The following is a 24,291-nucleotide window of genomic DNA, read 5'->3' on the forward strand; positions in this document are numbered from 1 at the left end:
TTTAACTTTGGGTATATATTTAAAATAACTTTTATTTTATATTTTAAATTTTGCCTTCTGTTATTGCTGCCATTGCTTCTCTACACTTGAAGACTCCAAGTATTTTAACTTCTACAAAAAACACCCCAAACTTTTGCAGGAGTTCAAGCTACACATTTTCAATATTTGGTGCTCCTGAACTTATTGAAAAGTCAGATTTGGTCTGCTTGTTGCTCTGGGCCAATCCAGACTGGATGTGAAATACTCTTTCATCAGCAAATGAAGTTTTCAACAGAGATGGAAAACGTATGCCTCCTACCTAGAAATCAGCTAAAAACTTCAAAGGAAGAGCTGCCTCCCTCAGAGCAGCATCCACATGCAATAGCTTTTAACAGTGTAACTTCTTTTTCTCAAAGTACAAACCCAAGTGGCTTCCATAAAGTCTATGTTGGTATGGATTTCAGCTGTGCAAAGGACAGGGCCACCACTACAAACAGGGCTCATAAATGTTTGGAAAAAAATACAAAGTAGCTTCAAACAGGCCAGTATTAGATGACTGGAAAGAGTTCAAAAAATCTTAGGCCTTGCTTGATCTAAAAGGCTTCAACCTCCCAAACTGAAGAGGCAATTAGGGCAGATTCTGAACAGGATCTGAAGTAACTGGGAAGGGTGAACACTCTGGAGAAATCCCTGCTGTGAGTGGCACTGAGCCCACTCACGTGCAGCCAGCACAGGGAAGATGCCCAGCATACCCAAACAAGCTTCCAGGTCACTGATTCTGGTCTGCTCTCATCCCTCTCAGAGCTAACTTTTCAGAACTTAAAAAATAAAGGCTTAAAGGAAAAATCAATCCAAGTACACCAAGAGCAACAGTTCAAACATTTTACTAAATCAATTCACACAGTTTCAAAATTGTAAATATAATTAAGGACAACAGGGTTTCTGTATTTTTTTTCTTCCAGAATCATTAAGACAATAAACAAACACAAATTAGGTTTATAGCATCTGTTCTTTTAAAAAATGAAAGGAACGCCACTTGATGTATTGATAAAGCACCACAACACAGTTACAAAATAGGGTTGGCCTGTTTCTCTCACAAGTAAAAGACTACATACTCCTAACAGCTTCCTGCTTCAATCCATACTTCATTAAAATAAAACTATAAAATCTTCTAGATTACACTAACTTCAGACAATGCCTGGTATAACAGTGCATTAACAGCAGTAATGCCAACTATCAGTGCCAACATAAAACAGTTTAGAGAGGAAAAACAAAACAAACAAAAAAATCCAAAACAAAACAACAAAACCCCCACCTTTATTTTTTCTAGATGAGCAAAATTTAAAATAAGGGATGCTCTGCCTCACAATGATTTAAGGATTTGGGGATGCTGATGGGTGGAAGAGGGGGCTGGTACTGTAGCTTTTTTCTAGGCTTAGTTGGCATCTAGCTTGGCCATTTCCTGCACGTATATCCCTATACTCTCGCTGTCGAAGAGCACGAAGTACACCGTCTTGATTGAAGAGGACATTGTAGACACAAAATAGCTGGAGATGGCTTTCAGGATCAGCTGAGCAGCTGTTTGCTTTGGGAAGCCATTTCTAGAAGGAGAAAGAAAAAAAAGAAAGACAATCAAGACTTGCTGAACCAACTTTTGATGGTTTAACCTCCCAGGGAAGGCTCCAGCTTTTCTCCCAACACCTTACAGCAAATAAAGCTGCAAAGCCAGGGTTTACAGTGTGAATTAGAAGTTGTTGATTTAGGCAAGACTTAAAATGCTCAAACAGAAGAAAAGCATTCCTAAAATATGAATACAGAGTCTACAGACACTGTTGGGTTGAACCTCGTGATACCTGATGGGTCAATTATTCTCATTTAACAGGTAAGTAAACCAAGAGCCTGCTGTGTTCTGGAAAGCAGTGTATGTGTTGGAGCTGCAAAATCAAACCTGTCCTGAAAGCAAGGCAACTGTTAAAAATAAAAAGGGACAGAGAACTTGATATAGAGTATGAAACATAAAAAACCCCAAAGTACAATATGGTCTTACCACTACTAACAGTAACTAAGCACAGGATTTTACAGGACCTAACCTGACAACCTTTCATAAAACTTCTTCACATTTTTATCTAGGAACCTTGCCCAAAAGATTCATCTATTCTTAAAACAAGTCAAGCACAAGTAGAATGATATGAACAAAGCTATGACCTGAACTTTTTGATCTGAATTTTATAGATCATGGCAAACTCCTGGAATTACACCTGGTAACTGCTTGGAACCTGACCTGAACTTTGTTGCTGTGTTACTCCTGAAGTACTGCTACTCACCCAGACCAGGGTCTACCTGCCAAATTCTGAGCCCTCCCCCAGCCTCAGTGATGTGCACTCCACAGTCAGTCTGAAGGTGATGGGACATGACCACTCTCTTAGGGGTAGCACCCAAAGAGAACCTGGAAGAGCCTGTTGAACATCACCTGGTTCCTTGGCGTGCACTTACAGATACCTGGTAGTTAATATTCCCCATTATAAAGTGTGTACTATTAATACTACAAATAATTTACAGATTACACAGAAAAATGAGTTTCTCAGCATTTCCTGAGCAGTTCAAGGAAGCTGGGCTAAATCCACCTCTGGCACTAACAGGTGAACATTTCTCAGCACTTGCTCACTGAAGCACCACACTGGTAGTAAAATGCTGTTGTAATCTCCCTCTTATTTTCTGCTGCAACACACCAAATGTGAAGGGCAACTGCATGTGTCATGGCCCACTTGCTGCACATTGCGTTATCAAAAAGCATTCTCAGAGAGCAATTCCATGTCATTCCTGCTTGTAATGTGATATTATATGTGCTATCTTGAAGATAATGTTTGTGGTATTTCAAAAATTATGGCATGAAATAACTTACACTGTTTTTTCTTTTTTGAAAATGCCTGATTTTTTTCTTCTATTGAAGAAGAAAAAAAAAAAAGGAAAAAGAATTGTGAGCAAAGCTTGTACTATTCCAAAGCCAAATGAGCTGGTCAGGGATAATCAGCTGTGTGAGAAGTTAATCAAATGAGAGCAGTTTTGACACAGGAGCTGCATAGGAGTGAGCAGCTTCCACACCTGGGCACTTGCAGGTTATTTTTGAGTGCTGCATCCTGGCATACAGTGCAGAGATCTTCCAGGAACTTTGCTTCTGAACTGTCATGCAAGACAGCATCAAACCAGGGACACACACTGTTTCTGAGCTGTTCTCAGGGGCCTCTGAAGTCACACAGCTTCCAAGTGTTCTGGCAGGGTGGTCACACCAGGGCACATTAAAGAAGAGTGGCCAGGTGAAAGGAAGGCCACTTGGCAAGCTGATAACAATCCACTGCTCAGGACACCTCTCCCAAAAGAAACAAGAGAGAGCAGAAAAATCAGCAGGAAGGTGCTGGCCTGATGGCCATGTGTGGGCTGCAAGAAACAGAAGCCTGATGCATTGATCTGTGGGTCTGAGTTAAATTCTTGTGAAAAGGCAGTTTGGGACTTCAGCCAAACCAGTGTCAATTCAGATCAAAGTCAGAGCATCAGAATGAAATCCCTTCTCAGAGGATGAGTTCATGTTCAATCCCTAACTCTCCTTTCCCTTTTCTCCTGCTGGCCCTACCAGTCTGAACTCCAGGCTACCTCTGAACAGAACCCAAGCTGTGCTTTCCATAAGTTGGCTGTAGCTGAGCATCTGGCCCAATGAAGGCTACAAGTATGCTATTTTATTTCCCCTCGTGATTTATTTGAACTGCCCTCATGTAATCCCATTCCTCAACTATAAAAGAGAATGAAACTGTTTATGTGGGTTTATTGGGTGATGTCTGCTTGACAGATGCCTGTACTAGAACAGCTGTATACATGTGGTGTCTTTGGCATTTGTTATCTTTAAAGCTTTACTTTTTTCTTTTTTTAATGCTTTTGACTTCATAAAAACAAGTAGAGAGTATTGTCAGAATATATTATGTTCTCTCCAAAATTAACTTACGCTTGAGTATCTCTAATTAAGGGGGAAAAAAAGGAAAAATACATAACCTCATATATTACTCAAGGCCTTTTGACTTCTCTCCATCTTTTAAAAGCACCACTTTAATTGGCTCAAGTAAGAATATGTATATACCAAGGGGAGGACTTGCCCCAGATCCTGCTTGTCAGTAACCAAATTTCAGAACAGAATATGAATCCTGAGGATTGTTCAAGGCTTCATCATCTTCCAGTACCAATCACCTACTTCACAACAAGGGCTGGGAATGGTTCTTTGCTGGGAGCTATCCAGAAAAGACAGGGCTGTGTGGAAGATACTTTACATGGTCCCATTTTTACATAACCAATTCCACAGACACTGCACTCTCCACATTATTCCGTGGAGGAATAGAGTTTCTCCCAGACAGTGATTCAGAGCTTCTCTTTGTACTGACCAGCCTATGACCCTGACAGTTAATCCAATAAGTTACTATGAATTGCCTGCTGTATTTCTCTACTGTTCTGCAAAGTTTGCTCAAGTTATCTCCTAAAAATTACACCTATGCAAATTAACCTTAGCTGGAGATTTCTATGATGCAAGTTGCTTAAATTTAGCATCTTCATGAAACTTTTATTTCTTGTCATTCACCCAAAACCTCAAACACTGTTTTCTGTCTTAGCCCACAGAATATGCAAGAATTAATTTATTGTTGCAACACGGCACAATGGGAAGAACATTCTTGTTGTACACCAGCCAGCTTCTTTTGTGGCAAACTCAAGATGGTCAGTTGTCAGGGTTAATACACACAACTGTGTAATTCAGCCTAGATTTGGCCCTTGGTCTTCCTACTGAGCCATCAGTGAGGGCCAGGTGTTCCCAACCTCCCACTGCACCCCAAACCCAGGAGCCTCAGACTAAAGGTGCAGTCAGTCTGCACTGAGACTCTTAAGAACATGATCCAACTTTCAAAGGCACTGAGCACACTGTACAGAGCCAGAGGACCTGAACTTTCGACTGAGGCTTTCAAAGACCTTGGCAAGGGGTTTTAAGGTCTTTTTTTTTTTTTTTTTAATGAAATAGTCCCATGATGTAAACTCTATGGAATTCAGCTTATGGATTTTGGATGAAAGCTTGAAGTGACTCTGCAAATCCTGAGAATCAAGGCACTTTAGGTTTGCTGCTTAAACAAACACTAAGCCATGTCCTCTGGCCATTGTAAGACAGGTAAGTTTCATGATGCACTAAAATCAGGCAAAAGAGACCTCTTTTCTTCATGTTCTTTTCCACATCTCCAATTTATATGAATGAATTGATGGTCTGAAAGAATTCTTTTAACATTCTCTTGAAAGTTTATTATGCTCTTTATCCCATTTGCATGCTTTAAGATTAGCAGGGATCACTATGAGATCTGCCAACACTAAACTAGCACTCAGGAAAACACTGCAGGCTCCAAGCACTGCCTGAACAAACCTAGAAGAAACTCTTCTTTTAGGGAACTGATTCAAACAAGGAAGAAAAGAGCCAGCATTGTAGCAATGTGTTTTGTACATGGGAAGGGACTGGAACACCAGATGGCACCCAGAGAATGTGACCTATTTGGCATCAGGTTTGCCTGACAACCTTACCTGCCACTGCCAATGGAAGGAAATGCAATTGATTTCAGCTTCTTTTCATCAGCCAGAGCCAGGCAGTTCTTCACTGTCTTCTCCAGCAGCTCCTCACATTTGTCTGAGCCCCAGCCTGGGCTATTACAGTGGATCACAAATTTTGCAGGCAGTCCATGGCCAGCACTGACAACAGCTAGGAAGAATTGAAAATGAAACATAATTACCTTCCTCTCTTTAGGATTGAAGGAGTGTACATGTGATTAAAATAGCAAACAATCAACATTCATTCCCTTAGCCCCTGAGAATGTTTTAGATTATAAATCACAAATCACACAGCCTTAAAATATAACATGATTACAGAGACTTTGTGTTTTCCATTTCCAGCTGCATTTTGCTGTGATAATTTATAAATCATAGCTAAGATTGAGCTTATTTGAGAGAGAGCAAGAATTCGTGGCTGACATCAAAGGAAGCACATTCATACTTAGGATTGGGTAAGGAGAAGGGCAGTATCTGTTGGAACCCAAACCCAGACAAGGGATGATCTTGCTTTGGTTGGGTTTACTGCAGAGATACACTAAATACCAGGATGCTGGACAGACACAAGGACTTACACTCTGGTGACCTTCAGCTACTCCTGCTAAATGTACAGAGTGTTCAGCAGGCTTCTGATCATACCCCAGCCCAAACTGGAGCAGTTCAGACCTACTAGTGCTCTGCAAACCCCAAAGGAAGGAGGGAAAAGAGGTGAATTAAGCTTCTGGCTTTATTTCCAGCTTTGTCTCTGAACAACTATAATGAAGACATTTTGTCTGATTTCAAGACTTTGGGCCTGGCCTTATTTTAGCTTTTCTCTGGATGGGTCATACAAGATCACTTGAACAATGCTGGGCTTAGTTTCCCTCTTTCATCACATTCTTGACAGAGGGGTGTAGAGGATGCATTTACAGATTTGCAGTGTTTGATTCACATTGTTTGTGTAACAACAGGCCAGGCCTTGTATGTACAAAGAAATGAAAAAGAATTTTACTATACTAATCATATCTTATCACCACAATATTACCATGGACATGTGGGGACTAAGAAGATGCAGCAGACCCTGCCTACAAACTGCTGACAGGCAGGGATTCTCCAGATGAGAGGCCTACTTCTCTGCAGGAGAACACATTCTGGGTTCACCACTTCCCATCACAGAGCAACAACAGACTGTGCTCTGCCTGCCAGGAGCCAGGGGAGGAGGATCTCTGTCATTTCTGAACTCACTGGGCTGTGGTTGCAAATAAAAAGTTGTAACTTTGGTTTGTTTAAAAAAAAAAAAAAAAAAAAAAGGTTGGGGGGAAAAAGCCACCCTAATCACAAGCTGAGGGAAGAAAAACATCTATCTGAAATCTCACAAGAACATACAGTGAGCCTTTACAGAGAGTCAGCCCCTAAAATACCCGACAAAAGCATGGGTATAAAATGGTAACTTATGTCTTCACAAAACCATAATAAAAACACCAACAAGTTTTTTAAAAAATTAAAAAACCAGGTTTACAGAGATTCTTATAGAAATCCTCTATTCTATTCTGGAATGTTTATGAGGCATTTTGCTATTTAAGTATAGCAGAGGTAACTCTTGGCACATGATTATCACATATGGATACTATCTTGTGGCTGCTGCAGGAAAGAGAAAAATAGACTTTGTCATATGGATCCTGAGCTGGGGTTAACCAGAACATTTTGAAGGACAATGGAAGCACAAGCATTTATGTTCTTATGGCTTTGCAGAGTCCCAACATGTTGAATAGCCTCAGTGTTAGGCAATGTTAATTTGTCATAATGTGCAACTAAAATGTTGGCAGATTCAGAATACATCATAAATCCAAGAAAAATCTATTAAAAGCAGCTGACATATCTCTAGTCAGATGTGAAATGTGGATATCATCCTCACCCTGAGAGAATAAAGTACTGTATTGATACACATGACCAACTTTAATATTTCTCAGGGAGTGTTTTTCAGGGTAGTCATTAATTAACACATTAGAATTCTGATGAGGACAACTGTTCATTATCAAGAGCAGCTGTCCTTTACTTCAAATGCAAATGCACTGAAATGGGAAGTAAGAATGATAAAGCCAACTATGGACTTATTCTGTGCTAATCACATTCCAGGTAAGCATTCTGGTTATGGGTAGATTAAAGGGATGCCCATAGAATTGAGAAATCTGAACCCTGGGTACATTTAGGATTGAAAAACTGATGTATTAGTTTTGTTCCAGAGTCCTCTAACAAGTCCCTAACAGCCAGTTTATCCCAGTGCAGCGCAGAGCTGCCCTGGAGTAAGATTGGAGCAACGCCCAGATCTGAGGGATGCACTAATAGCTGAGAAAAAGAAACTTTTCTTTTTAACTTGCCACCTATTTGGAGCAGTTTGGTCTGGGCTGGTAAGCAATCTTGTACTGAAGTTAGTAAAAAGAAAAAAGTGCGTAATTGATTCTGCATATTTTCGCAGAACAAAAATTCCAAGAAAAACTTATTAAAATTTTTAAAAAGCAAGGGAGAAACCCCCAAAGTATTAAGCTCCAGAAGTAAACAGTTGTAATTTTTCCTGTCAGAGCTGAATTCTTACATCTCCCCTTCGGCTGTAGTTAGTATTCGTTTACAAAACTGTGCACACTGTATTTATTTTTATAGCATAAACACAGATGGCAGAATCAGCCTTCTATATGAACAACACGGATCAGCAATTTCACAGATGGTGTAAAATTATATATTGCCATTATCAAACTTTATTACTCACATAGTAGATTTTTCTCTGAGATTACATAAATTTTGATAACTAGGCATCAAAAAGTCATAAGCTTTTATAGTGATGATTTTGGCACTGATTAAACTAAGTACCCAAGCAGATGCTGAACTTTAGGCACATGCTTAAGTTCAGTGAAAGTCAGCAGCATTTCAGCAAAGCAGATGTTTAACAGAGTTGGACTCAAAAAATAAGCATCTCATTAATTGCTTTTCTGAACTGTGCCCTTAATGATCAACACTGAGTGTGCATGCACGTACCTGTGAACAGCCTGGCTCTACTGTAACACTACAGCACTGCCCTTTTCCCAGGTGCTTAGGTAAAGGTTACTTAAGATGCAGTGTGTGCAGTTTAACTGTGGAGAATACAAACACACAGCCCTTGGGAGCTGCCTGCAGACAGCAGAGCCCCAGCAGTGCTGCAGGGGGAGCTGGGCTGGCTGAGCCAAGCCCCAGTGCCACAGGGCGGGGGTCCCGAAGCGCAGCCTCACCTCCGGCTATGTCCAACGGCCCGTTCTTTTTGCGGAGCTCAATGACGGCTTCCACAAACTCCTTGCCACCTTTCTTTTCCAAAGTGCTCCCTGAACAGAGAATTGTTAGTTTACTCCTCTGATCTCAGCAGATATGTGACTCATCATTTGCTTTTGTTACATCATTCTAGAGTTTTCTGCCCAAACATTTTTTGGGGACTGCAAAGTAAGATCTAAACCTTTTGGGACTTGAGAATTAGCTAGTCATTAAAAACAACAACAACAACAACAGAAAGAACAAAAAGACAACCCTAACAACCCAAAAACCTCACACTGGTATCCCTTGCTAACATTCTCAGACTTGAATTTACTGTCATGAAACGTCTGACATGACATCCCTACCTCCTTCCTTCTCATGAGCATCTCTTAGTGTGAAATGTTCCAGAAGAATGTGCTAGCTCAACAGTGGTTGAAGGTTTGTCATTCCTTCCCCTAGGATTCATTTCCCCTCTTCTCTTACAAATTGTTTTAAAGAGCCATTTGCCACAATAAGAATTTGAAACTCACCTGATCTTGGTCCCTGACCCCAACAGGTGGCCCCAGGAATGAAACAGTCTCGTGAGTGCAGCGGGCTGCTTTACTTGGTAACTGCCCAGCTTGTTGAGCCACCTTTAACCAAGAGGAAGAGCCTCAGAAATAAGGAGAATCTCTAAGGAACACATTCCTCCAATGAACTTCTCTAACTACAACTAAGGAGCTGGACAAAGTTATTCTGGGAGGAGAAGAGCTGTGCAGTGTGTCAGGGCAACCAAAAGGTATGCTGTTTACAAAGGCAGTCCATCACTAAATGGTTTAGATCTTATTTTGCAGCTCTAGTTTTAAATATTAATGAAAGAAAAAACAGCCCAAGAAAGCATTTTCCTAACTACATAAGCATCCCACATAATTTTGCACTGTGCATATTAATTATAAAGGTAGATAAATAAAAAGCAGTGATATCATAAAGGCTCTGATTTGAGATATTGCTTTGAAAAGTGATTTCCAAAAATTCAGAACTAGGATCTCTAAAGATCTAGACATTTATTTGGTGACACCCCTTACTTCCACTGATGAAGAAAGAAAAAAATGCAATTTCTGATGGAAGTGCACATACTATATGCTCCAATAAGCAGATTCCCTCCTCCAAGATTCCAGTTACTAAATCAGGTTATATGGCTCTAGGAACAAAGAAGACTGCAAGATGCTTTTGTTTGGTTTTGCTAAATTTCTTCCAAACTGAAAAGCTGAAAACAATGCATTTGTTTTCCATTCAAAAACTGACTCTGTGACCCTGAGTCTATTTTTTTTGTGGGAGTTTATTGCTTTTGGGGTACAAAAGCTGAGGACAATTAAAAAAGCTGTGCCTTTTCTTTGGCTTTTTCATAACCAGTTCACAACAGGGTTTGCCAAAAACTGGATTGCAAGGTCAGACTGTGTAGGTCAGAGTGTAATTTGCTGTTTGTGCTCATTTAAGCTTTTAAATATAAATACTTCAGCCAAACTCCTAAGGTCTTCCTGAACTTAAAGTTGCCCTTGCCAGTGCAACTGAGTGGGAGGATCACCTTACAAATCTCTTAGAAAAGACAGTAATGGCTTTATTGGTAGCAGCAAGGTGTCTTAAGTGCTGCGAAAGGAGATCCAGAGCAGCACTCAGGTGCTTGGAAGCACTCTGCCCTTCAAAGGCACTGAGTAAAGCACAACACTCTGTGCCCTTTGCTGAGCCCATCCGGCAGATGTGGATGACTCCAGGGTCTCATAAAACCACTCTGACTGAGAGGGATGGGGAGGGAATGAAACAGCCTTCCATTCCAGTTATATTTTTGTTGTACATATTTCCATATCATTCCTATTTATATTTATATATATGCCAGTTATATTCCTCATGAGTCCATGGACTCTGATCAGTCCTAAAATCCATGACATTCATAATCCTTAATTTCTCTTGTTTCAAGGGGAAACATAATTAAGCCTTGTGCAGAACCTAGGAACAGCAAAGTTCTATTAAGTAGGTCATTTCTTTGCCATTGCAGAGCTGTTGTACATTTAATGGAATTTAGCCTAGTTTGGTTTAATTCAATCCAGAAGGATCAGCTTTTTCCATTCTAGTGGGAATTAATTTATAATTAAAAGCAATGAACAACCATGTCAGTTTATTCCACTCAGCTCTCTTCTAGCAGATCTGGTACAAAGAAGAGAAAAAGTGATATTTGGTATGAATGAGTGAAATATTCTGCATTTACTCCTCAATTATGCTTTTCTTCTGATTAATAGTGATGGTTTATATTGAAATCATACTTGACATCTATGTTGTAAATTAGCTTAATCTGGCAAAGGACAGACTCTATTTAACTATTTTCCACTACACTAGCAAGTTTCTTGAGGGAAGTCTTGCTTCACAGCTTCAAGGTTAGTAGCTTATTTGCTCACAAGCATAAATATGTGTCACTCCCATGAGAATAAGATCATTATCTCATGCTTTCCAAGCAGGCATTGGTATCAGTGTTGAAAACAGCGTTAGCAGAAATTTAGGCTCTAAAATTCTCAGGATAAGCCCCCAATACACTTAAATTGTTAGGGAAAAAAACCAACAAAAAATTAAAAAAAAATTTAGATGGGTAAAAGTTAATCATTGGAAGCTAAGCATTTGTGCACTTCTATTCTTTCTTACAGCAGTCAGAGGCAACAGGAACCTACACTAAGGAATGAGCAGTCCAACTTCAAGACACAATTTTCTTTGCAGAGTAGAAAAGCATTTCTTTGTCACAGGGTAGGAGATAGGCACATTGGCTAAATGGGTCTGACAGACTTTGGAAGCATATTCTTCAGGTACAGGCTACTATGACACTCTGCATATTATTTAGCCAGCAAAGTCACAGTGCTTCTGCCCCAGCAGGTCAACCAGAGCTGTATTTCTCTGCTTGTTACTCAGAATACAGCCCTTTCAGAAAAAACAGGTGGTGCAGGATGTGTGTCCCTCCAAGGCAGTACTGAAAACAAGGCCTCAGGCATAGGGGAGCCCATTCTCACAGCGATGGTGAGATCAAGATGAGATGCAGAACAGAGGCTGGGATCAGCTGACTTGTTCTTAAGCACTGCCAGCAACTTCTACATTTGGCCCAAGTTCTGATTTGCCTTCTCAAATTACCAAGGCAGTTCAATCGAAGTGCTCCTATCCTTTTATAAAATCCTTCAAAATTCTGTGGATGAGAGGGGTAAGAGAAGGGCTAGGTGAAGAGTTACTCAAGGGACAGTTCAGATGGCTGAATTAAGAGGTCTGTCCTGTTTCCTGTCATGCCTTCTCTCAGTCTTGTAGCTCAGGTGACTGATGTGTGTGCAGCACTAGCTGGGCTTGTGGGTGTGAGGACCGTGGAGCAGGGCTAGGAAGGTCATCGGTCCATAAGGATAATCTTAAGAGTTTGGAAAATACAAACAGGTTAGATCCAGCCCGTGAATCCAGATATGAACATCTGAACCTTGGCATGGAGAGGGTGCACTGGAACTGGTTAAAATCTAAAGATCAAGACTCAAACCACATTGAAACCAGGCACTTGTCAAACCAACAATGTCGTAATTCATTTTCCTTGGTCAAGTGCCCGCATTTAAATTTTGGTGGTGCACTCCACAGTTACTTCTGAAAGGCTGATTTGGCAACAAAAACCAAAAATGCCCACTAGGTTTGTAATTGTTCGTTTCTTGTTAGGATCAGTGGGGACTGCTGGAAGTGAGAAATGAATGCAGATCTGCATAGCTACAACAAGCTGGTGGCTGCTGACCATGCACACACATACGAACTGCAGCACTGAACTTGCCATTACCTACTTCACCACCGGTGTAGAAGTCAGAGTTTGTCGGGTGAACGACAGCATCACTGTCGATCGTGGCAATGTCAGCCTGTACAACTTGCAACTACAACAGGTAAACAGATGTATATCAACCACGTTGGACAGAGACCCAGCACAGGCTCTACATTTACACATGTACCAACGTCCATATTTTCCTACCTTTACATCTCCAAACCTTGCGCCAAAGGAGTATGCTGAGTTGTGTGTGCAGGTGTGTGTAGAGAAAGGGGTGTAGGGAGCAGGAGAAGGAGTATGACATGATCAAATAAATGTTAAAATGACAAGTCAGAGCAATCACATGAGATCATTTCCAAAGTTTTAAAATCAGCTAAATGCCCCATTTCACTTTGCAGAAACCTAGAACAACCAGTTCCCCACAGAGCATGACATTAAAATATGGAATCTGTTTAAAAAAGAGAAATTCAGGATCATCAAGACAAACAAAATAATTAGTTTCTCCATTTTGTCAGCACTAATAAGCTGACAGCCACTGATTTTCATATGTAAAGTCTTTAATAATTTTGTTTCTAAAAATACCAGTTTCCTTCACATGTAGGAAACTATGTATTTGCAGCCAGGGTTGTACAGAATTTGCTTTAGAAAATACAAATTGTTTGTATAGCTTAAAAGTAAGGCATATCTTTTAATTATATGCTGAAATGGCTAAGACATTTGCAGAAAGATATCTATTTCTAAGAAATGCTGATATAAAAATTAGCCTTCTTAGACCTTTTTTCTTGTGAAGTTACTTCTCTACATTCCCATAGGAAATGCAGCAGTATTAGAATTATGGGTTGTATTCCATTAAGGAAGTTTCAAAAAAAGCAGCAGGTCTACTCAAATAAGAAGGGAAAGCAGTACATAATGCAATAAAGGCAATTTTTGTTTTGTTGAAGAATAAACTTCTGTTAAAGAAGGATTTTTTGATTTCTTATCAATCTGAAAAGAAAAGCTTCAAAAGTGATTCTCCACCCATGATAGTTCACTCTTGGTATAATGTCAGTATTTGTTTCCAGCTGAATGTAAAAGTGACAGGGAAGAACTGAAACATAATGGAAACAAATTCTTGACTGAATTAAACATCAAATCAAGATATGGAAGATTTCAAGACAGCTAATAAAGTAATAAACCCTTTCCAAAAATTTTATGCCTACTCTAAGTATTGAAATAAAACCCTTAAGATTGCAGGTAGAATGGAGAAACTGCTTATTTTGAGAAAAACCTGACAAAAAAGTATTTTAGTCCTCGAAGTATTCAAATAAGAAACCCCCCAAAATAGCTAACAGTCACATATGATCATTATGGAAAAGAATTTAAATTTTTTGAACTGAAATCAGCTTGAAGACTAGCAATAGCTGCAAGTGTTCAGAATTGGTCAAAAAGTGTTTTGAATATAGTTCTTCAACAAAGCAGGACCTGCAAGATTTGAATTTCTGCTCTGATTAAAGGTATGAAGCCCTAGGGAGTAAATTCTGGGTTCCATAATTTCCATGTGACCGTTAGTTGTGTCAACCCATGCCCCATTTACCTAGGTCATCTTTAAGGTCAATGTCAGCATTGGTAGGATTGATAATGGCCTCCACCTCGAAGCCGGCTAAATTACTGATTTCACTGTGAATAAGGTTCAGCTGAAAAGAAAAGCATGAGGTGGGAAATAACAGGACAGCTGGGAAATCACAGAGAAGCTGCAGAAAAGTGAGCTTTGCAACACAGATGGAGATAGCATCACTGCAAACAAATATGCAAAATAAAAGGCAGGTCATCAAGGGATATTAGCCCAAAAAAATTCAAACACAAGACTCAAACATTGCTCATACTGGGAGAATATGAATGTACCAGCTAGTAAGCTCTATTTTGGTTTTACACTGATCACTATTTGGGATTCTTATTATTATCCAGGATCTAAAGAGGGCTTATAAGAAGTCTGGATAGGGACTTTTCATGAGGGCATTGAGTGACAGGACAAAGGGAATGGCCTAAAACTGAAGGAGGCGAGGTTAAGATTAGATATTAGGAAGAAATTCTTCCTTGTGAGGTGCTGAGGCCCTGGCACAGGTTGCCCAGAGAAGCTGTGGCTGCCCCATCCCTGGAAGTGTTCAAGGCCAGGTTGGATGGGGCTTGGAGCAACCTGGTCTGGTGGAAGGTGTCCCTGCCCATGGCAGGGGGCTGGACTGGGATGAGCTTTAAGGTCCCTTCCAAACTATTCTGTGATTCCAATTTTGCTATCAAATGAGAGTATTTGTTTTTTCCCCAAGTATAGAGATGAAGGACACCCTAAGCATCCCTTAAGCATCAGTTGCAGGGATGTGCTGGGACTATTCTGCACTGAAACAGGATCAAAGCTGCTGCTGCTCCTTCTTTAAGCCAGCAAACATGGGCCTATCTCTGAGAAAGCAGCCACTTGTCTCCAGCAATTCCTCCATCCCAACAAGGTGATGTGGTTTTTTTTCTTTCCTTATCAGTAGTCACCATGTTCTGTATTACAGCACTTCAGTCCTCATTACAGTTTTGCAGCCTTTGGCAATATCTGGTGAGGTATCATAAGCAGGCACATGGTATTACGTGCTTATCGCTTCTAGTTTTTATTTTGTTTGCTTTACTTCCTTTTGTCCCTTATGAAAGGAGATTTTTAAACCTAACCATTAATGCTCATTTACTCCTCTAAGTATCCCCATATATTTCAAGCATGTCTTGAATTTCTTTCTTGTTCTAAATCAGGAGGATTTCTCCTGCAATCACAGGAAGATTTCTCCTCTCCTGAGGCACACAGGGAACTGCAGAAGGCAGCACAGAGCTCTAGAGACTGGCCTCACATCTGCACTGTGTGCTCTTAAGAGACCGTTTGGGGGTCTCCTCATAGGATGTGATCCACAACACAAAACTAGCTCTAAAATTTGATGTGACCTAATTGGAATGCTAAACTTGGCAAAGGTCAAAACTGCTGGAAAGTTTCTAACCAGGGTTTGAGCATGTTTGACACTGCTTCATAGCTTCTGTTGGAAGTCTGATTTCACAGGAACCCTGTTTACTACTGACAAACTTTAAATACTTTAAAAGTGCAAAAGATTTTCCAGACTTTTTCATTTGGGGAAATACATTAGCTACAGCATAACCAATGCCTGAGTTTACAATATGTATTTTAAATTATTTTTCCTGTAGCTGTTTGGGTGATACGGAGAACAATCATGAAGGAGAAAGCTCTCATTTATTTATGCAATTCCTGCAACCAGCTGCAGTTAGGCCAGGCTTTCCTTTTAATCCAAAGCCCTCAGCCTACAAAGCATAACATTCATCTTCAGGCATGGCACTTTATATCATCCATATCAGAATTTTATTTCTTTTTTGCTGTAGCCCACAGTCTTAAAGTTAACTCTTCAAATAATTTCTTTGTATATGTTAATTTATTACCAGGGAATATGAGCCAGTCCATGAAACCCATGCAAGTGAATGGGGCATTTAAGGAGGCCACCATCCCTATATTTAAATTTTCTGAAAAAAAATATTTCCATTTCATTAATTTGATTCTATGAATTGACCTTCTTTCTCTTTTCAAAAGCCTGCAATTTCATATAATTTGCATATGTTGCTTGAGTAAACTATGAGTTACCTCAAACTAGGGTGACTGTCTAAAAATGAGTGTAATTCAGCCCTGTTTTAAGTATGTGTCTGTTTGGGAATTTGTAATAAAATCTAAGAAAGCTTCCTTCCCAAATAGCTTGGAATCCTTTACAACTTCAGACGTGCTGAGTTATTCATACTGGAGTTTGAGTCTTGAGTTTGACTACAAGCAACTGCTGTTTAAAAAACCAGTCAAATCAAATCAAACCAAAATGTTAAAAAAACTTAATGAATTTTTAAATTAAAAAAACAACAGCAAAACACATGCACACAACACGACTGTTTTGTGGAATTATAGTATGTTCCTAAACATATTTTGCTCATTCTGTAAGTGATTTTTTTTATTCCTAATTCTGTGCTCTACAAGTTTTTACCGCAGATCTATCAGCTGCAGACTGTTTTTGTTTTGGACCTTAAATCTATCCCTGAGCCTACTCATATATAGGATTTACATAACAGCCAGCTGGTAATTAAAGTTTCAATTTAGCAACAACAAGAAAATGCTTAAGAAGCTGCCCATGACTGATAGCATGTGTTGGCAGCTAAGTATTATTTTACTAAATTCTGCATTTACTGCTCAATGCACTGTTAGCTATCCAATTGCCAAAAACAAATAAAAAATTAATCAGAATTTTTCCTGTGGAATTAAATCCACCAATGAGTAATTGCTCAATTTCACTACCTAACAGTATGAAGCATGTATTAGGCAGAAGTGATCCCCTAAAGGGCCACTTTAAAAAAATAAATAGATACAACTTGCATATACATGTGCAACAAAGAATGGACATAACTTGAGGTAACATTTCAATTAAATATTAGTTAGATAAAATGCAGATGGCACTTAGCACATCCATGAATATTTTCTAAGCTAAGCCTGGCATTTCTAATTTCAGACAATATTACCTTCAAAGTCTTGAAGCTTTTTCTGGTATGAGTCTCATACTGAAAACTGAAGATGCTTAGTGCAGACCAAAAGCTGGGGTCTCTTGGAAGTTCCAGACCTTAAAGCCTAGGTCTGAGTTCCTACAACTCTGCCTCTACTTTGTAATACTCTCAGGAAAAACAAACTACTTAATGTGCACAATGCCACATCTCCACTGGGACGACACTTGTGGATGTGCAATCATTTACATATTTATTACCTAGATTTTAATAATTAATGTGGCACTAATAAACTTCTACAGGTATAACTGAAGGATTCTTTGCCATTTCACGACCTCTAAGAATTTCCAGCTGAATGGCAGCAGTTACCTAAACATTTTATGCAATAATTGTAATTTAAAAACTGAACAATACCCAGGTTTGCAACTTTCTCATTTGTGGGTTTTGCATTGAATTAAATTTAGGGTTATTAGAAGGATGAAGAGCTACTCTTGCAAATAAGTTCCTTCCCTTCTATAAACATGGAGCTAAGAAAAACATTTTTTCCATTAAACACTTATGAATGGTGTGATATCAAAACCAAGATTGTTTTCTTCCATCTCTGCACTTAGGAAAGGATTTTCTGATCTGGCAGATAATGGTTTTGCAAACCAAACAGATGTGCTGGAAAGGTGTTCAAGAATGTCACAGAAGGTTTGAAAGATCCTGATTGATTGATCTCAGCAGCAATTCTTCAAATGCCTTCTCTAACACTCAGAACATGATCTGTTTGATTTGGAGTGTTCCCTCACAGGAGACAAACAAGTTTGCATTTTCTTTTATTTTCTCTTTTCATTATGTGTTACAACAAAATGCTGACACCTGGTCCCTCTCATGTGCAGGCTAACTGACAAGGACCCAGTGCAGGGACGGATGTGTCACACCAGCAATTTCCTCAGGGGGCTGGACTCAAGTGAATGAGAAAGCCAGAAAGTCCATTCCCCAGTACTGGGACTCGCTGGGAAGCTGTACCACAGACACTGGCTTTGCCCACCACAGCTTAAAGCAGTCCTGGAGTTCATGATTTTTTTCCACAGAGCCCAACAGCAAAGCCCCACTGATTTGCTGGGTCAGTCTTGCTGGAACACAACGCTAGGTCTTATTACAGGTTTGGTAACTAAAATGAGCTCAAAATCAGCTCCAGAGGTCTGACATTACTTGCTTTCTTGAAACAGTAATGTAGACTATAAATTTTGGTTTCTAATTTAGTCATCAAAATGTTTTTGAAAAACTACCCCCTTAATAGGAGTAAAATAAAAACCAACCCTACCAAACCAGCCACCTAGCTGCAGCTGTAAAATTCAATGTGGAAAATTAGAAATATTGAAAAAAATGTTACTGTCATGCATGTTACTTGGCAAACAAACGGGAGGATAAATGGAGAACAACCTCATTATGAAATAAAAATGAGTCAGAGGAGTTACATTAAACAATGGACAATGGCTCATCTTTTATGGCTTACAACACAATGATCTGATTATTGAATGATAGCAGAAAGATGCAGTTTTACTTAAGAAAATTTTGCATCACATATTAAAGGCAGGTTTCAGGATAAAAGACCAAATTAATTTAATGACTCATCTCTTTAAATGGATCCTCTTTAAGCAGATATGTATTTGTATTAAACCAACCCACATCCCAAATCATATTCACAGGGAAAAAAAGAATTGTTGATTTCTAGCTTTTCATAAAAGCATCATTCATTATTACACAACATTAACTTCTGTAAATCACAAAGCAGAACACAGCATAAGAACATTATTATGAACAAATGTCTAAAATAGGTTTTGATAAAAACCTGTAAATCATTTACATCAGCAATGAAGTGGGCTGACTGTTGGAAAAAATACATTTTATGCTTAGAATAATCTCTTTGGCAGATGCTTATCTGTAACAATTATGTTGTTTATGAAAGAGATAGATAACAAGCACGCAGGCTTTCCTTCTAATTAAGTATTTAATTATGTAGTCACATGAAGACTTATTTATGTACTGTTTAAAATGCTCTAGAAGTTGTTTCAGAGAATTTCTTTGATGAGAAAAACTGATATCACACATCTCCTTGATTGCTCAGTGGGGAAATGTCCATTGTACCTAGATGTTTTGTGGAAAAGGGGGGAGTAGGAGGGGGCTGTTCCCTGAGCAGCACAGAAAAATAGGTATTAATTTATAAAAATGCAGGATCATACCTTCTGGCCAAGAAACAGGCTTTTGGTGGACAGGACTGTGAAACCATCTGCAGGAGTTCCCTCTGTTGTACTGTCAGCACTGGCTGATTTGCTCACTTCTCCCTGCTTCTTCTTCCAGAAATACAGTTAATTAGTTAACTCAAGGCTCTGAGAAAAACAGTTTAATGACACTAAGATATATGACATGCACTAAATGCTTAGCAGGCAATAAAATGCCTGTACAAACAGTGGTGCTGGATTTTATCCTGTAGTCCAAGCAAAGTGCCTGATAACAGCTGAAGGGATCAATAGGAAAAATGACCTCAACATCTGCAGATCTACAGGCACCTCCTCTCGCCCACAACAGCACACACTTGAGATGGCAGTTGTCCTAAATGTTGCAGGAAAACATATAAACAGCCCCAAACTTTTAACAGCTTTCTAATGGCTTGTGTGGACAAAGATTACAGATTTCTGTGTGTGGGAAGACACACATTGTAAACTAGAAACTGACTTGTCAGAGAATAAATTTTATCTGTGAAGGGAGGTGCTCCCAGATTTCACAGACTTATTTTTAGAAATTCTCCTTTGTAATGTGGCTGTCCTTAGAAGCAGTGTCAAGAGAATACAGCTAGTTTCTATCTGCCTGCTTGCAGGAAATGGGCTGAACAATTTTCCATCATCACCTACTTTCATTCCCAGTGAAACTGCTGGAGGAGAGAGGAGTTCCCCTCAACCACCATTTCTTTTTTTCAACTTTATTACTGCTGTGAAATAACAGGTTTCAGGAATTAATTGGTTTACTGAACAAAAAGGAGGATTCAAACATTTTGAAAAGGAAAATTAATTCACAAAGACTGTGGTTATAAACTCAATTGGTACCAATTGCATTTTCAATAAAATTATTGCTTATGATTTCATATAGATATTGCTGAGGCACCAAATATTTATGTTGAAGCAAAAAAAGGACACCTGGAACACTGAGCAAGCCACTGTTCTCCTATTGCCCCTTTCCAAAGTATATAAACTAAGTCTGAGGCTGAACAACTAAAATGACTTTGATGCAAGGGTACATTGTGCTTTTAGAAGCTGTAACCATGCTTTACTTTACACAAGTGTTTTGAAAATTAGATTTTCATGGGTCTTATTTCAATTCCCTAGGAGTTTACTGTTAGCCAAATACCAATATAGTAAGCAGACAATACAGTTTATTGTGTGGAAGAAAAACAGAACCCCACAACAGACTTCCTGCTTTTGTAATCAAGCAGGGCAAAAAAATTCCAGATTTAGGGGAATTATTAGTGCATGGTTATTGGAAGCACTGCATTGAAATGTGCACTAATAGGTGTTCTGAGGGAGCAAACTAAATTCAACCAAAAGAGTAAAATAATTGGAAGAGAGACCAAGTAAACAGAAACAGATAAATAAAGAAGCTTTGCTTGACCCAGAGGGAACTTTCACATTCCTTGTCCATTCCATGTGAAATTCCTGTACTTTTCTCCCTACTTGCCAAACTTATTGCTTAACTGTAGCTGCTTTGCAAAAGAAAGAACATCCTTGGCTACACATGTACACATTAGAAAGATCTCCTACTCCTACAAACTGAACCTGTACGGCATGACCAGCACAGCCCCCAGACACTTTCCTCTTGCCTCCTGGCACACCCTCTGCCCACCTCTGACTGTTTCTTACAAAGAACAGAGTATTTATGGCCCATCTGTCTGTGCTGCACACCTGGGCCATTCCTGAGGGTGTTCAGGCTCCAGATGCACCACGGGAAGAGCAGAGCTTGTCCTTCCCTGCTCACACTGTGGTTGAAATCACCATTGGTAACAACACAGGCAATGGAGAGCTGACTCAGTGTGAAGAACCCTACAGCTACTGCTGGCAAGCTTTGGGTTTAAAATAAACACATTACTCTACCTTGGATTTCCTTGCTCCTTTCTTTCCACCTGTTTTCTTTGATACAGTTTTTTTCTGTGATGGAGACTTTGCCTTCTTTGCTGGGGGTGGAGTGATGATGGCTTCCAGTTTTCCTTTTGATCCCCGCTTCTTTGCCAGCAGCTCTGGGTGAATATTGGGTAACACTCCACCACTGGCTATGGTGACCCCTTTCAATAGCTAATCAAAAATAAATAAAAAAATTTGTACATGACAAATTCCAGTATTTACTATCTGATAAATAGAAAATAGGATTTACTGCAAATTTTGTATACTACCTTGAGTTTCTCCACCAGTATCCTTGAGGAAGAGATGAGAAATGCATGAAATGGAGCTGACCACACACTTGATTTCAACTGTAAAGGGAGCATGTGTTCTTCTTGCACACATGCTTGTCACTGTCAGCATGTTACCCAATGAGGAAATACAAGACAGCCCCAGGCACACACCTGAGGGCCCAGCAGGGCAGTCTGTGAGAGAAAAATGGGACCCCAAAGTCCAGGGTGTGAGACTACAGCAGGTGCCACACTGTGAAGAGTCCAGTATATGTCCCAAGTGCTGCATTTTCCTGCAATTGTTTTATTAAAGGATTTTTTTTTTCTTAGAAAAAGAAACTTCAAAATAGAGGGCAACATTTATACAAATCTCTGTACCTGTCTTTCTTCAAAAGATAAGCAGTTGAAGATCAATATTCAAAAGTTGCAGTTTATTCAAGCCTTTAAAAGCAGAGGTGAAATATATAATGTTCTGTATTTAAAACCACTTTAACTAATTTTTATACATCTAACTGGGACTAATTCACTATTCAGGAGGATACAGACAGTGACATCAAAGTCCCCCAGGCACTCCCACCTTCTGATTTGTATTTACTGCTCCCCAATCTCAACCCAGAGAGGCTCCAAGCTCACAAAGGGATAATGAATGGAAAGTATTACCAAATTTCAGACAAACCCAGAAGGAGGGTGGTTGGGGGAATATTATTTTTCCTGCTCCATCATGATACACAGATTTGGAAAAAGTATCTTTTCAGAGGGGTTCTTACAGCACCTCACACAAAGATACATTGATCCCAGTCACTGCCTCTGGCTGACACCACAGCACTGTAATAATGATGCCCAATATTTTATGGCCAGGTTAAAGGCATCTTTAAGTCTGAAAAGGACACAGACTTGCAAGACTTTAGAGCTCTTCTGTGGTCACAATAACATATTTCAGTGAGAACAGGATAGGTCCCACTGAGTCCTCAGTTAAGGGGGAAACTAAAAACAAACAAAAAACCAGCATCTGCAGGATTTTCTCTGCATCCTTGAAGAATTTATGACAATTCCCCAGTCCAACAGAAGTGGTTGTAATAGTGTTAGCCAATACCATTTTATGTCTCCATTGCATTTTTACACATTTTAGGAATGCTGAAATACATAATTAAGCTGAGTGCTGCAGTTAGTTACACAGCCAGCATACCAGTGAGTGTTTCCTGGAGTGCTGCTCAATAAGTTACAGGTCTTGAGTTACAAGTCAGCTATATGAAAAGACAATTTAAGAAGCCCTAAAAGGAAATCCTGGCCTTCACATGGCAGAGGTTTTTCTTACCTGATTTAATTCTTCATCATTTGCTACAGCCAACAGGATGTGTCTAGGAGTGACTCGACCCTTCTTGTTGTCCCTTGCAGCATTTCCAGCCAATTCCAGAATTTCCGCTGGGGTAAAAGCAAGCTCCTTTTAATTACAGCGTGGTCATTAAGAAAAGTCACTGTGTTATTTAGCATCCATGCAAAAAGGTATGGGAATTACATCATGTTACTCCTAAGGTATGGGAATTACATCATGTCACTCCTAACTGCTGCAGATACCTGCAATAGACATCTATCTCTAAAATTATCATTTTGTTTTTATATGTCTAATCACTGAAGAACAAATGTACACTTAAGTCCTGTGCTGTAAACTAGAATTGTTTTCTTTATTCTTTTTTCTTTATTTCTTTTTCTTCTTTCTTTATTCTTTATTCTTTTCTTTATTCTGAAGCAGTTTCCCCAGATTCCTCACTTTTCAGTGTTCTTCTCAAGGCTTCTGTGTGCTCATCTCTTAGGATCTCTCTCCTATCAGAGGACAGAGTATAGCAGAAACACAAATTCTATAGGTCTTTTTCTCAGATCTGTCAAATGTGAGTTCTGGCTTGTATCACTTCTACTTTTTTATTACTGGAAAAGACACTATTCTCAGTGACTCATTTTTAGCATTAGGGAACCATGTAAGCACACATCCAAGTTAGGACACTAAAAATACAAATTCTGCTGCTACACTCATTAAAAGATTTTTTTCTCTATCTGAGAAGAAGTTTTTAACCAGAAAAAGTAATTGATGAATCATGTTTGTTTGCTCCTCATAAATTATTCCTTAGAAGACGTTTCCAGTTCTGACAAAATAATGTTTAACAGCCAGGCATTTAATGGCTTTTATTGAATTAGGAAAGATGAACTTGCTCCCCATGCAAGGATCTTTGAAGAGAAAGACTAGAGCATTACCTGCTAACTGATTTATCTGCAGCTCAACAAACCTTGGGCAAGGATGCAATTAATTACAAGAAAGTCTAGGGAACAATTAAAAAAAATGACATAACATGTTTATCAGACTCAGCAATTATGTGCTACTGCTGTCTCCATTACACCTAACCTTTCATCTCCCTCTCTACAATCTGTGTCTCACTATTGCACTAGGTAGATTTCCTTTTGCATATCTGGTAACATGTGGAGCAAAAGAGGAGAAAAAAAAGGGAAATGTCTTTTTTTGCATCTAATACACACTTATATTAAACTGTAACATTAGAGTAATATATGAGCTTGATTTCACATTTAAGAACTGACTACACCATGAGAGCTCTCCTGTAAGCCTGATTTAGAGGCAAAGAGAACTGAATTAAGGCATTAACCTGGAAACAAAAAAGACTAAAAT

The 24,291-nt window shown here is 39.3% G+C and overlaps 1 protein-coding gene across 4 annotated transcripts in view; it reads right to left on the reverse strand.

The window, feature by feature from the left end:
- Positions 1-830: 830 nt before the first annotated feature.
- LOC131564586 (core histone macro-H2A.1) overlaps positions 831-24,291 on the reverse strand; it is a 42,925-nt gene continuing 19,464 nt past the window's right edge. The window contains exons 3-9 of one of the 4 annotated variants that reach the window (XM_058815066.1): positions 22,933-23,039; positions 21,325-21,522; positions 19,423-19,530; positions 14,223-14,322; positions 8,835-8,924; positions 5,575-5,749; positions 831-1,580 (exon numbers count right to left, since the gene is read on the reverse strand). In XM_058815066.1, the coding sequence (XP_058671049.1) occupies positions 1,415-1,580; positions 5,575-5,749; positions 8,835-8,924; positions 14,223-14,322; positions 19,423-19,530; positions 21,325-21,522; positions 22,933-23,039 (944 nt within the window). In that variant the 3' untranslated portion in view covers positions 831-1,414. Of the gene's footprint in view, positions 1,581-5,574; positions 5,750-8,834; positions 8,925-12,667; positions 12,759-14,222; positions 14,323-19,422; positions 19,534-21,324; positions 21,523-22,932; positions 23,040-24,291 lie in introns of all 4 variants that reach the window. The other 3 variants (XM_058815068.1, XM_058815067.1, XM_058815065.1) reach the window with 3 other exon arrangements.

The sequence above is a fragment of the Ammospiza caudacuta genome, chromosome 16 (genome assembly GCF_027887145.1).
Source record: "Ammospiza caudacuta isolate bAmmCau1 chromosome 16, bAmmCau1.pri, whole genome shotgun sequence".
In the NCBI taxonomy this organism is placed as follows: Eukaryota; Metazoa; Chordata; class Aves; order Passeriformes; family Passerellidae; genus Ammospiza; species Ammospiza caudacuta.